This window comes from Aotus nancymaae, unplaced genomic scaffold (genome assembly GCF_030222135.1).
Source record: "Aotus nancymaae isolate 86718 unplaced genomic scaffold, 86718_ANA_hifiasm-v0.15.2.pri h1tg000028l, whole genome shotgun sequence".
NCBI lineage: Eukaryota > Metazoa > Chordata > Mammalia > Primates > Aotidae > Aotus > Aotus nancymaae.
In genome coordinates, this window is record NW_026988441.1 from 21623842 (window position 1) to 21639254 (window position 15413).

Sequence of the window (15413 nt, forward strand, 5' to 3'; positions counted from 1 at the left end):
CTGTTACGCAAGACTGAAATGAATGATTTAAGTCTTGCTCTGCAGTAAATCATGGATATAATTAGCAAATGGCATACTGCACAAGTAATTTATCATTATTTGGAGGGCACCATTCCAGACGGGCTCAGATATCTGCAGACCTACTGCACTGTTTCTAAATAAAGAACTATAAATACAGATTCTATAAAATATTAATACCATTACAGTGCATTATGATTGCAGCATGTAAAGACATATAGTTAAGATAAAAAGCAGTCAATAAAACTTAAAAGAAAATGAGTAATAAAAAGGCACAAAATATATTTAGTTTCTGTATTTGAAATTAACATTATCTACTGGTCTTTGTAGTGCCTTAAATTTGTACTAATGGCAGACCTAACGCTCCGGTAGTAAAATGTGTAATTTACCTATAATAAGCGCTTTCTAGAGAATAAAAATAGCTTTAAAGAGTGTTTTAAAACATATAAGATAATTTTCCTGAATTAAATATTTATTTAAATTCAACACCCCCAACTTCTATTGTTCCTTCCACGATGGAAAAAGATACCAGAACAGACAACTTACATTTGCTGGCATTGTGGGATAGAGAAGGGGAAGAAGGTGAATGATTGCAGATTTAAATATCTTCCAAGAATTTGTTAGTAATCCCGGGGTCTTTTCTAGACTTTGCCATCAAATGGCTCTCTAGAAGGAATGGGGACTGACAGTTCCTGCTCTCTCATTTACAATGGCACCCTATCAATATCCACAATTATTTCTCCCAGGAACCTCAACTATTCCCCTCCCCTTCCTCTGATCTATTGTAAAATAGACTGGTCTGAAAAGTAATGGCAAATCATCAGTGAATGGCGTCTTCTGAAGACATTTCACTGCGTCTAGTCTCAGCATATGCCATAAGTATCAGTCCTCCAGGCACAGGGCATTTGGGGGTATGGACTCTGTGAACAAGAGGACCACCAGTCTGGTTCTGAGCAGGAGAAGCCACATCATCTCCAGATCACATGCCAGATCCATGGAGACACCCTGCCCGCCTTATCAGAATGAGGGTGCCAGATGCTACAAGCAGCTGAGATCTCTCCTGGACACCTTTTCAGAGCTAGCCCTTAGGTCTAGGAAGGGAACCCAGCAAGGAATCTGTTTCTCTAAACATGAAGATCACAGTCATCTCTAGCTAGACCAATGACATGGATCTAGGAGGAAGGCTGTATCCTCTTTGGGGTAGAGGTACAAAAAATTTCAGGCACTATTTTCCACCTATTGGAGTCAGTCCTGGGTTAGACTCAGACTCATTGAGCTACTGCTATTTGGACAGACCATCGAAGGCCAGGTTGGGATGGGGCATTTCTAGGCAGCAGGATATCACGGCTGATTCAGCTAACCTGGAGTCCAGCAGCCAAGTGTGACAGAGGCAGTCCCTGAAACTTAGAGGGGTTGTGATGCGGCCCACAGCAGGTGAGCCTGCCTAGAAACTCAGGATCCTGGCCCACAGGTGAGAGCAAACCCCGTGGGAGGGCCCAGCGATGAAAGCCTGCAGAGGTGAGGCCCGCAGGTGCCGAGTGGGACTCAGGCTGCATTTTAGAAATGCACCTGGAAATGATTACGTGCATCTGGCAGGCAAGGGGCCATAAAGAAATCATGGGCATTCACTAGTAGGAGCTAAAGAGGGGGAACGTGGACTTTCCTCTCCAGGCCTGGGGATGTAGAGCACTGCCTTTCTGGGTGTGGACTGTGGGGATGCACAGAGAATGTGCGTGTATATTTCCAACGGATACATGTTGTTTGAAATGCACATGGGAGCAATAGTACTCAAACCGTATTGTGCATTAGAACCACCAGGGGAGTTTGGTAAGACACCAATTCTGGCCCTGAGGCACAGCAGTTCTGATTCCCTGGGTTTGGGGTGGGGGCAGAACTTGGCCTTTTAAGCCTCCCTGATGATTCTCAAACAGGCAATGTAAAGACAACCCCTTGAAAAACCAGCCTGGAATTGCCTTGGGGACTTGACAAAGTGCTGATACCTGGTCCCACCTCCCCACATTCCGAGTTAATTGGCCAAAGATGCAAACTTGGTTTCAGGATCTTTCAGGACTTTCCCAAGTGGCCCTCTGTGGATCCTGAGTCTCGGAAAAACATTGTAGGCAGCCTTTCTGGGAAGTGCCTTTGAAGTGGGAACCACGAATGGTTTAGCAGGGAAGACGGTCTAGACCTCAGGCGGTATTTGAGAGTCTGGACTAGGGACTGCACCCATGCTACTCTGAACTCCACTAGACACAGAATCCCAGTCTTGGGATTTTTTCTTCCTCAACCTGTAATAACACACGTTGAAGCACATGTCCTGTGGGGTCTCATCCCAATCCTAAGCTCATGTTAGGAGCTAAACTAAGTCTCTTGAATAGAGCCAGAGATACTTGTGCACGTACGTGTCACCCACTCACTCAGAAACCTTCAGATTGATTCACACACATTTTTTGATGGAATGAACCAATGGATGAATGAATAAGCACCTGCAACCTCCTTTCTTGGCCCTGGAAATGGAGTAAAAAACCAAGAGGCAGGTGCCCTGCTCTCATGGCTTTTGGAGGAGACATATCATATAGTAGGCTAGCAGAGTTCACGCACGCACACTCACTCTCAAACTCGCACACAGCATGCAGGCATGCAGGAGGATCACATCTCTTCACGCCACCCACTGTTCTTTAGAGTTCAAAATAGGCCTTGGCCCTCACTGCTCCAGAGAATAAAAGCCACAGCTGAGAAACAAGAAAGGCTAATTCTTAGCATTGGAGTCCCCCCAGGCCCAGGCCTGGTGAATTAGGGGCTGCTTCATGAGATTTCAAGGGTTTTCTGACTGCACGTGCTATGCAAGGTTCTAGAAAGTTCTCCACCCACGCTTCCTCTGCCTTCTGCCCTGGGATGAAAGGGCTACACTGCTCTTTCTGTCCATTTCTCTGTATAGTTCCACCTCCTGCCACGTCACTAAAGGTCTTGGTTGGGGTGGCTTCATCCAATCACCCCAATTCCTCAGGTAAGTGCTCCAGGTGGACGCCGTTCCAAGGGATAAACCCTTCTCCTTTGGATTTACATTCACAAAGAAACAAGGTCAGTTTTAATTTCCTCATAATTGCTAAATGATTGGAAGAACCAGCCCTACCCTCTGTCCTGAAGCCCTTGCTCCTCTTTCTGGGCTTCCTATCCAATGAGGGGCGCAGGGAAATGCTTCTTTGAAAGGAAAGTGAGCCAGGCACACCCAGGGGCTGAGCTGGGAACCTCCTTAGAACCTCATCAGCCCCAGGGCCTTGTGCTCCACTGGAAACATCTCAGCTGTTTCCCAGGCATTATTTCCCCAAAGGACCCATTTCAGAGTGCTCAGGAGGCAAACTTCTCACAACATTGGCCTAGACGGGGTAGGGTGGCGACTGCAAGGAGAGGCCTATCAGCACATTTCACAGGCTCCGGGGTGCGGTCCACGTCTGCTCTTCCATTTGGCCGGCACAGACAGATGCTGAGTCTACCTGAGCTAAGGAGAACTGCTTCCCAGCCAAAGCCTCCGCATCTGGTCGCCGCGCTCTTCTGCCCAAGCGCTCTGGGCTGACTCTAGCAAATCCCAGGCCTCTGGGCACGACCAGATGCAATGCAAAGGAGCCGGGCACTGGGCCTGCCCAGCCCTGCCCAACCAAGGCTGGACTCTGCCTGAGACTCAGGCCTGCATTGCCTGGGCGGCCCCATGGTATAGGCAGCCCCAGATCATGCCAGCAGCTCTAATTGAATGATTGGCTACTTAGGCCATAAATGAGTCCCATTTACTGAGGGGACCACTCCAGCTGCCCCACGGTTTCCAGGGGGTCATGAGTCTTCTGGTAACCCCCCTGATGTTTGGGGGTCGTTGCTTAGTGTTTATCTGTTATATGTGCCACACACTGGCATGCAGGCAGAGCCAGGCAGATCAGATGAGTATGGAAAACAGCTGTTCTCTCCTATGGCACAGTGTCACTCAACTCTAACCAACTGTGGGCACCAGAACCTTTGATTTTCCAAGAAAAGTCTTGGCCAGGCATGGTGGTTTATGCCTATAACCCCGGCACTTTGGGAGACCAGGCAGGAAGATCGCTTCAACCCAAGAGTTCAAGACCAGCCTGGGCAATACAGGGAGACCTCGTCTCTACAAAAAACTTAAAAATTAAGCAGGTGTGGTGGCACACACCTGTGGTCTCAGCTACTTGGGAGGCTGAAGCAAGAGGATCGCTTGAGTCCAGGAGTTGGAGGCTGTAGTGAGCTGTGATTGCATCACTGCACTCCAGCCTGGGTGAGAGTGATACCCTATCTCTAAAAAGAAGAAAATAAAAAAAAAAATCACATCTATGAGATTTCTATGTGCAGTATCTTAATGTTTAAATAGGGGTACCGATTTCAAAACTTTTCAAACACTGAGAGGGTTACAGTGCTCTATTTTACAGGTGGGGTCTGGAGCAGGCAATTGTGAAATGTCCAGAACAGGGACCTTTGCCCACTAAAGGAAGCAGCCAAGGACACTGGTAGCCTTCTGTGGGGAAACCTCTCACTATATTTTAAAGCAGTAAGATGCAGGCCCAAACAATGCATTTCTAGAAAGAAGAGTTTTGCTAGAAAAGGCATAATGAAATTAACAAGCTTCCGTTCATCATTCCAATGGATTAATGAAATTATTGGAACCATCGTACAGTAAGCCAGCTTCCCACTGACACACGGCGTAAGATATATATTTAGCTTTCGAGTATCATTGATAACCTCTCTCAAGTCATCAGTTTTTAGAAATATATGACCAGGTGGTTTAATTAGTTCACTGTACCTATTTTTACATGGCCATATCTTTTATGATTCTGAGACTCTACTTTGCTCTTGATATGTCAAAGGAACCCTCACTGTTCCGGGGAGTTATTCTAGAGCTATTTAGAGTAAGCTCCCACCAGCACCTCTCCAAAAATAACAGGTGGATTCATATTACTCTCTTTGGAAACGCTTTTAAGATGTGATTCATGCTTCTAATTTTTTTTTTTTTTTTTTGGTTTTTGTTTTTTTTGCTAAATCTCCAAAAGTGTTTCACTTGTAAGTTGAGCAACTGAATATTTTCCTGAATTTGCATCCTCAATTTGTTATTTATTTAGTCCTTCTCCATGTCTTTACTTAGTTAATACCAGGAGAGATAAATATGGTAGTGTCTTTGCAGCAAAGCTTCAGTACATTAATATAAATTGTACACTAATTCCCCCAAAGCATATATATGTTGTAAACCTGAAGACTTTTCACACAGCTGCTTACTGCTAAACAGTGCCTTGTCCAGAAGGGGACAATCTGTGTCTCTAATTGCTGTCACTGAAGCCCAGATTCATTATGTGACTTTCCCATTAAAATGTGAGCATTAATTTGTATAATGAAATATCACCCACTGCAGTGTTCATTAGCCATGCCCTACTGTATACAGCACATTGTTAGCTACCTAGAAACTGTAGTTAATTTCACTAATGGATATTTCCCTACTTAGTGTTTGGTAGGAAATTTATACTGTAACATTACCTCTTCAACTTTTAAGGAAATTTAAATTCAATCAATTATTTTCAACAAAAGTTTAGGATGTCATTAAGGCAGGAAAAGCAAGGATCAGGAACTGAGGAGGAATAAACCGAGCTTTTAGATCATCTCGGAAATAGAAAAACAATGGAATTTTAATTCAAAACAAAAAATAAAAGACTTATCTCCTGTTGCAGATCTTTTTTTAAATTTTTTCATCAGTACTCAGGGAAACAACACACGCTCTCCTTTCGGAAAAGGAAATGAGAAGAACACCGATTTTAACCGATTCATTTTTGAAAATGTATTCAAGGTGCTTTTATATTTACTCAGTGTGTGAAAACAGCCTGGTTACCTTACACAGAAGCATCAAAGGTAAGAGAGAGAGACACCAGGCATAAGGCACCTGGTTGGGGCCGGCTGGAAGTTTTATTTCCACCCATGTTTATGTACCAGCCGCTGCTCGGGAAGCACTTTGAAGATAAAAGGTGGTTTCCTCCATAGCATGAGGTTCATCAGCTCCCCGATGCTGAAAGTGATTCCACCTCCGTTTCCACCCCGGGAGGTCAGAGCGGTTCCCCATGCCACAGTGGCCATGCCTCACCACTCCCCTAACTTCATTGTGCTAATGGGGAAACTGAGGCACATGGGGCCAAGGAAACTGAGGCACATGGGGCCAAGGAAGCCTGGCCTGGGTCCAGTCTGAGGGAGGGGTCAAAGGAGGAGCTGGGATGCACAGTGCTTCCCTTTTAAATTCCCTGGAGGCTGCGCCAACAGCACTTGTGAGTACAAGTCACTTCTTTCCTTCCTGTTGGGTATGGTGTGGATACACACTGTCAAAGAAATGTTGTATTAATTCCCTAAAACAAGCCAGAAATTCACTCAGAAAAGTAAAAAGTCACAATACAGTGCAGTGGTGGAAAGAATGAGATTCTGAATTAGGTAGATCTGATTATAATCTTTAATCCAGTGCTGGGCAACTCCAGGGAGGGGTAAACTTCACATGTCTGTTTCTGAGGCTCAGCGCCCTCCCCTGCATGCAACGGGGCAGGGGATGGAGCCTTGGTGCCTGAGGGGCTTTAGGAATGAAGGAGACAGTCAATGGGCAGTGCCTAGCACAGTGCCTGCACAAAGGCGTGGACAGAACGTGGGAACTATCATCACTATTATGATACTGTTACTCCATCCCCATGGGCTGAGTTCCATGTTCAGCCAGTTGCTGTCATGCTTTGTAGACACGACCTCAGTCACAAGGCAAGATAACACCCAGGCCTCCCTCCCTACACCCGACTTGGGTGTGCAGCCCTTTGGGGGCTGCAGGGGAGAACTCCCTCCCTTCCACAACCCTCTTTGGTCTTATAGAAAAGGGACAAGAATACAGGTGACAGCCCAGCCAGCATCCAGGGGCAGTGTCATGGAGACAGCACCCAGGAGTTGGGCGGTGCTGGGCGTGCCCTTCAGCCCGAGGCGGAGCCCCTCCTGACCACAGCTGAGACCCCCCTGAAAAACCACCACTGACTTCCCTGTGCGGATCCATTCCCATAAAGAGGTTCCCGACTCGGGGCTGGAACATGTGGCACATCAAAACCAGATTAATAAACCACTCGCATAACTCAAGAGGGGGAAAAAAACTAATGAGATTTATTTTTAATTAGTCCCTGAACTTTCATGCCTCCAAGTTTTCATGAGTGAGGTTGCTTATTACATTTCTCTACAATGGACATTCCTCGAGACAACAGCCTCATCCTGAAAAACTCACACATGGGGGAGTCACCCGAGGGAACCCAGCCAGGAATCCCGGAGCCACGTATGAGGTTTCACCCATGGAGGGCCACACTTCCCCCAGCCTTTCAGGGACCTGTCAGCCTCTGTCTGCCTCCTGTACACACCAAACAGATACAGCGGACCCTCCAGAGTATCCCCCAGGCACCTGGCTTCCCAAGGTAGGGAGCGAGGAGAGGACATGGAGGGAAGGAATGCCATGTGCACATGGAGACCAATCCTGAAATGATTTGCCAGCCTCTCAGGAGACTGGGGACATGCGCCTTGCCTGTTGCCTGTTACAACTACATGTTTGCTGCTGCATCTCTGTGAAGGTTAATTCTTGTGTGTCAACGTGATTGGGCCCCAGGGTGCCCAGATATTTGGTTAAAGATTCTTCTGGGTGTGCCTGTGGGGGTGCTTCTGGATGAGATGAACATTTGATTGGGTGGGCTGAGTAAAGCAGGTGGCCCTCCCCAATGTGGACGTGCCTTGTCCGATCCATTGAAGGCATGAATAGAGCAAAAGGCTGGGCGGGGGAAGATGTGCTGGTTCTGCCTGGCTGTCTTTCAGCTGGGACATTGGTCTCCTGAATGGGACATTCGGATGGAACATTCGGGCTCAGATGGGACATTCTGGATGGGACATTCGGGCTCAGACTCAGACTGGAACTTACACTATCAGCTCTCCTGGGTCACCAACTATAGATTTTGGATCTTAGGACTTCTCAGCTTCCATAATCACTTGAGCCAATTTCTTATAAATCTCGTGTGTAGGGGGGTGGGGCGGTGTAGCATATCTCCTTCTTTTCCTTTTTTTTCTTTTCTTTTATTTCCTTTTATAGAGATGGGGTCTCACTATGCGGCCCAGGATGGTCTTGAACTCCTGGACTCAAACAATCCTCCTGTCTCGGCCTCCCAAAGTTCTGGGATTACAGATATGAGCCATTGTGCCCTGCCATATACACATTTCCTATTAGTTCTGTTTGTCTGGAGAACCCTGACTGATACAATCTCCTTTCTGAGCCTACAATAACTGGCTTTGAATTCAAATCACAGACACTGTACTGTAGAATAAAAATTGCCATGTCCAGCGATTGGACCCTAGTCCACGCAGGGTAATGTTTCCAAGAGGAGAGAAGTTCAGCCCCCTCTGGGTCAAGCAGCCATCAACGTCTGCCCTGCCTGGAGCCAGAGCGAGGCAGCGTCCAGGATCTGAGGGCGTTGAGAACTGACAAAATCCCGCAGGAACCTCCCCTCGGTCCCCTGTGGACCTGGCTGAAGCTTAGGGTGCACCAGAAACATCCTCGCGACCCATAGGCTCTTCTGGGCTCCCAGATGTTCAGAGCAACCTGACTGGTACATCTAGTCAGCAACTCTCCAATAAACAGGTATTGGGAGAAGAGAAATAGTAATTGAGTTAATGCGGTGGGGAGCAAAAGGAGAGAGGTTTTATCCATTGATGTTACATGATCAAGACTTCTAATAAAGATACAGTAGGACAGAAAAATATAGAGAAGGTGCCACCTCCTATCTTGACCAATTAAATATATATTTATTACACGTAGGATTTTTAAATGTGCTCATATGGGTCCATTGTTTAAAAACTTCAAAAAGATGGCATTTTGGAGTACATGTATTTTTGTTTCATAGACTGCTGTCCTCTGGCTGTGTCATCTAGAAATACAAAAACTGTATGGTATTTGGAGCAAGGAGAGAGACCAGGTCCAAAGAAGAAGGCAGTCAGGGCCTCTCACCAGCTTGGGTCCCACATGAAATCACTTATTAATAAATACGTTGATTTTGATTTTTAATTACTTGTGTAATCTACACTTTTACATTGTCATAATAGATGTTTATTTGGGTGATTTATAACATCTAACACTTTCTGTTCTATTCAAATGCACAAGTGTAAGCATTTTCCAACTTCTTTGTTCTTAGATAAAAGGGAAATTGATCTTTATCTGGTTACCATTCTGCCTTTTACACACGGCAATGCTGCTTCCGAGAGGTGGTAGAGGTGGTGTGATGTTTCCATGGCTTCTTTCATTTTCTCTCTGAGTCTAGGAAGTTTCCAGAATGCCTCTGTCCACAGCCCTATCTTGTCTCTCTCAATGTCTCCAAAGATTAGTTCAGAAATATTAGTCCTTCTCAAGCTTGGAAATGCAAAGAGCAGTAACCATTTGCTTTCTCCCAGATTCTCCAGAACTTCTGTCAGCTTTGGTCCTATGTTGCCTGGAAATATTCTGTAGAGTGTCTACTCTTACCCCTGGAGAAGCTGACTGGGGTTGGGGCAACAGGGTTAGCAAAGCCCATCGTTGAGAGGCGCTGCCTTTCTTCACTGACCCTCACTCCCTGCAAGGCCGACCTCACCCTTGGCCAGCCGCAACCTGGCTGGGAAACGTGGTCCAGGGTTCTGGGTCCACATGAAATACACAAGGCAAGACGTGCCTGGCCTGGTTTCCACATTCCTGCAGGCAGCTCAAGTGTGGGTACCCCATGGGTCACCTCCTGTATCCTGGCAGTCTGCGGGTCCCCATCCCATCCAACCACCACCACAACCCTGGCTCCAATCTGGGGAGGAAAATGGACATTGGCATCATCTGAGAAAACCAGATTTCTGAGCTGACTGCCTTCGAGCCTGGTCACTTTCACGAATTGACGCAGGAATGCCTGGCTCAGCAAACACTTTCTGAGTGCCGACACGGGCCAGGCTCTGTTCTGGGCTGGAGACCCAGTTGGACAAACAGACATAGTCTTTGCTCTCAAGGAGTTCACATTCTAGTGCATGGAGAGAAACAACAAGGAAATACAAATGCTTGGTGTGTCAGATGCCATGAGCGCTATGGAGAGAAATGACACAGGGAAGGAAAGGGGTCTAGAAGGTCCTGGTGGGATCGGGAGTGCACTGCCACGTGGGTGGACCTCCATGGAGAAGAGGGCATCAGAGCCAGACCCTGAAGGGGAAGCAGCAAGCCATGCAGGTGTCTGGCAAAGAAGTTCAAAGGGCAAAGACCCTGAGATGGGAATGCAGGGCTCCCTCCCTGAACCTCCGGGGAAGAGGATCTTCCACTCTGTCCATGCCCAAGAAACTAGCACTCAGAGCCTGACTGCTAGGCTGTGGTTCCTGTGTACCCTGAGGAAGGGGCTACTTTCCCTGCAGCCCTCAATCCCTCCGTGCCACCTTGCACGATGCAGGGAAGACAGGAGGAGTCATTCACTTACTCGAGCATTTGTTCTGTCATTCAGCCTTTCAGATAAATTCATCTGTCCCTACTGGGTGTAAGGTGCCCTTGCAGACCCTGGGGTTATAGAAATGATAGCAATTCAAAAGACGGACAATATTGCCACCCTCGAAAATCTTAGACTCTGTTTGGTGGGAGACAAATAAACGATTGACCCCAACGAGGTCATTTCCGAAACTCTTAAGTTTATGAAGCAGCTAAAGCAGGGGATTTGTGGGCTGTTTTAGGTGGGGTAGTCAGGGGCAGCCTCTCTGAATAGATCCCGGTGAAGCTAAGTCCCCAGGGACCCCTTGGAGGACGATTCCAGGTGGAGGGAGCATCAGGAACCACAGGTCCTGCGGCTGGAATGGGCATTCTGAGTTGGAGAAACAGGGAGAAGACAGGCAGTGTTTCAGATAGATGCTGAGGATGAAGAAGGGGGCCAGATGGGGCCAGGGGCAAGGCATGGGCAGTTCTCATCAGGCCTTTTGGGAGAGTGGTGGGACTGGAAGGCCGTTTAAAAGACACTTCTTTGGCCCGAGATGACTCCAAGAGAGGCATGGCCCTGGATGAGCAGGGCCGGTGACGTGGCCCAAGGCCACCTGTGCCCATCTGTCCTCTGGCTTCCCTGGGTGTCAGGGAGATTTGTGGGGACCAGGTGAGGCTTCCGTTGAGGGGCTTCTCGTCTCCCCTCATGCGATGCCCACGCGGCCCCTGTACACTCAATATTCCTGCACAACCCGGAGCCTTATTGATTCCTTGGGAAATAAACCACAATTATTTTTGAAAATAGATGGCATATTTGTCTAGCCTCTGAAGCAGCTCATACTCCAATAGATAAAGTGTCAGGAGGAAAATCAAAGAAAATGGAGGTGTCCATATCTCCAATAGATTTTTTTTTGTATCGGCAATGTGCAAGCAACAAGCAGAAAAGCTAAAAAGGACGATGACTGAGGGGTGAAGAGAACTCCATTTTGCCAGCCGGTCCTCGGCCAGTACGACGCCAAAACATGATAAACGGCCTGAGGGGTGCAGCGGCCACCAGCCCCCCTTTGTCTAAGAGCATCTCAATTTGTCCTTTGAGGAGACTCGGGGAAGAGTCACTTTTCTTCCACGCCACGTGGAGTGATGGGGCCTGACTCAGCCGCCCCATCCCAGGTCTGGGCAGGTAACGCAGGCTGGGCTAAAGCCTCTTCTACCTGGATGCCTGGGGAAGTGGCTTCATTCCCTTCCACACTCATGAGGGTTGGAGCTGAGACCCCATCACTGACACCTTGGAGACTCCTGGTTCCTACGGGGGTATGGGGAGGGACTCCTTCAATACAGCAGAAGGAAACCATTGGCAAAATGCCCTAGAGGCTTAGATGCAGCCCCGTTATCCCAGGCAGGGACCATCTGAGTCTATATTTAAGAGTCCCTGAGTCATTTGTGAGGTGGACGTTAATTAAGTGACGAATCAGGAAACTAGGGTCACTTCTGACCCACACAGTGGTGGCTAGATAGGCCCAGAGAGAACCTTCCAAAGTTAGTGACCCACACAGCTGTGGACCAGGCCAGAAAGGAGGCGGGACGGGAGCCGCCGCCTCTTCCTCTGAGCTGTGCCCCTGGATGCACTCAGACTTCTCACCTGTGTGTATCCTCAGGTGCACCTTAAGGTGATGGGATGTCCGGAAAGTTTTCCCACAGTACGGGCAGTCCTTCATGGCCGAGCCCAGGCTTCTGTCGCGAAGCAGCGCCGGTTGCTGGACGCCGGCAGATCTCCCAGCCTCCTCGCCAATGTCTGCAGCGAAGGAGAAACGTTCTCACATCACTTCAGCACATGTCAGGAGTTGTTCGCACCAAAACTGCTAACACCACACAAAGTTAAACATGTCAATACTACACCTGTCTATTTCATTCTTTAAATCTGACAGAATGCTGACAATTCACGTATTTTCTTGTTATTCTTTTAAATTATTTCATCTTTCCTATCATCATTTTAAGCAGCATATGGTACCTTTATATTGAACTGAATTAAACAAGAAAAGAAACAGCTGTGTCAGCAGCTGGTTTGATTTCTTCTTTTGCTTAGTTCCTATTAAATATTTTTTTTTCAAAAGTTTAAAAGTGTTGGTGTTTGTTGAATCTGATTAATTTATAATATGAACTCACTGCAGAGTTCACTATAGGACTGAAATCATATTTGCATTATAGCAAGCAACAAATTAAAAAAAATGTGTGTCAGCTGAGTCTCTAAGACATGCAGACATACGGCTATTTTGGGACAGGAAAGAAAATTATCCGAAACTGATCATTTCTTCCTTGTAGAGTCTTGTATCCATCACTGGCTGGTGTAATCTCATGAAAGGGAGAAGAAAAAGTATGGAAATGCGATTCCACAATTAGCCCGTGATAAACATATAGTGACATATTCAAAGTCATATGCAGAGACTCAGCTGCAAAACTCCCATAAACTTACAGCACTGCAGACACATCTTTTTGCAGTGACTTGAGAACTTCCTCTGTCAAGTATCGATACAAATTCTCCTTCCTGCTCTTATTTGTTATGTAACCCAAACCATTAGAAAATGGAATAAAATTTACATATGGCTGCCTTCTGCAAAGAAATCGTGGGACATAATAGTAAATAAAACTGGGAAAATGTCTAGCAGTTGGAGGATATGTTATTGCAACCCCCGAGGCCCGACATCGCACCGCCAAAGAGGTGACATCCAGGCACTCAAGGAGGAGAAGCAAGAGAAGCTTCTCTGGGCTCACTTTTCTTCCCATAGAGCAGGAGTCTGAAGGCCTCGCACAGAATCCAAGCTCCTGAGGGTATCAGGGTCCTCACCATAGCTTCCGGCCCACCTCTAGGCCTCACAGTAAATCCCACTTGGAGAACAAGGGAACCTTCTGGGATGATAAGATCTCCAAGTCCTGCAGAGATCATAGTAAGTAAGATCTGTGCTTTCCAAGCAATGGAAAATGCAAACTGCTTTTATTCCTCAGTGCCTGTTCCTGGTGTTCTCTGCTAACAGCCAAAAGGGGCAGACTTGTAGACCATGAGAAAGATGAAGGCCATCACATTTGTTTTTATTTTTAAGACAGAGTCTTGCTCTGTCACCAGGCTGGAGTGCAATGGCACGATTTTAGCTCTCTGCAACCTCCGCCTCTTGGGTTCAAGCAATTCCCCTGCCTTAGCCTCCAGAGTAGCTGGGATGACAGGTACACACCACCATGCCCAGCTAATTTTTTGTATTTTAGTAGAGATGGAGTTTCACCATGTTGGCCAGGATGGTCTTGATCTCCTGACCTCGTGATCCACCCACCTTGGCCTCCCAAAGTGCTGGGATTACAGGTGTGAGCCACCTCACCCAGCCTCTTTTTTTTTTTTTTTTTTTTTTTTTTTTGAGACAGGATCTCATTTTGTCACCCAAGCTGGAGTGCAGTGGCACAATCATAGCTGGTTGCAATCTCAAACTCCTGGGCAAAAGTGATCCTCCTGCCTCAGCCTCCCAAGTAGCTGGGACTACAGGTACAGTCCACCATGTCTCGCTAATTTTTTATTTTTTTGTACAGACAGGGTCTTGCTTTGTTGCCCAGGCTGGTCTTGAACTCCTGGCCTCAAGCAATCTTTCTGCCTCAGCCTCCCAAAATGCTAGGATTATAGGCATGAGCCACTACACCAGACCCAATACAGTTAATTCTTATTTGAGTATTCGCGCCAAGCAACTGTGGAAACTCTTGGCTTGGCGCATTCTCTCTGCAACTGGACTGTGTACAGCCATATAATCACCCTGGCAAAGTTATTTATATTTGACATCTCACTTTAATCCTATTTTCCCCAACTCTTCTAAGCATCACTGGAGAGCTGCTCACAGGGTATAATTACCTAGCTTTTTTGTCTTATAATTTTGCACAAGCAGGAAGTTTAGGCTCATCCACCTCTGGAACTCAGAGTCACTCCACCAGGTTCTAGATTGTGGTTGTCCAAATGAATGCGGAAAGGCCCTCAAAGATGGCTTATTGATCAGGGCAAATGGGCACAAGAGAGTGTTGCAAAGTCACAATCAGACAAGTGCCCTACATACGGTCACAGAGGCTCCATGTCCTGCACGTTGAGTCTACCAGAAGCTGCTGCCAGAGGGAGTGATAGGCAGATGTCATTTCCAGCCAACCACACCCTAGCTTTCGACAGTGGGAAGACCATCTCCTTCTACCCCTCTCCCACCCCCACCCATCCCAAACCTGAGCACACTGCATTTGCCCTCCCAGCCTCCATCAGCTTTTCTTTTGCTGGGATCATGAAGGTCAGCTTCAAACAGTGATGAGCCTGATTAAAATTCTGCCCAAGTGCTCCTGGCAACATAGTCGAGATGCTCAATTTAAGTTAGGAGGCCAATCACTGTTGGTTTGAATTATAAGCAGGACTTAGGTGTCCTGGATGTTGGCTTCAGGATGGAGGTAGGCAGGGGTACATTTCAGAAGTGTAATTCCTGGGCCAGGCATGGTGGCTCACATCTATAATCCCAGCACTTTGGGAGGCTGAGGCAGGTGGATCATTTGAGGTCAGGAGTTCAAGACCAGCCTGGCCAACATGGTGAAACCCTGTGCCTACTAAAAATACAAAAATTAGCTGAGTGGTAGTGGTGCACGCCTGTAATCCCAGCCACTCTGGAGGCTGAAGCAGAATCGCTTGAGCCTGGGAGGCAGAGGTTGCGGTGAGCTGAGATTAAGCCACGGCATTCCAGCCTGGGCAACAGAGTGAGACTCTGTCTCAAAAAAATAAATAAATAAAAGGAACGTAATTCCTGCGGGGCCTCCTATGGCATGATCTGGACCTTCCCATAAAGGTTCTTCCACCGGAGACTGCCAGAGAGCAATAGCAAGGGGCCACGGTGGAATG

General features: G+C 47.2%; 1 protein-coding gene across 5 annotated transcripts in view; it reads right to left on the bottom strand.

The window, feature by feature from the left end:
* The window catches only part of ZNF536 (zinc finger protein 536), a 485998-nt gene that overhangs the window by 161695 nt on the left and 308890 nt on the right, over positions 1-15413 (bottom strand). For all 5 annotated transcript variants that reach the window (XM_064381525.1, XM_064381526.1, XM_064381527.1 and 2 more), the window contains one exon: positions 12156-12308. In XM_064381525.1, the coding sequence (XP_064237595.1) occupies positions 12156-12308 (153 nt within the window). The remainder of the gene's footprint in view (positions 1-12155; positions 12309-15413) is intronic.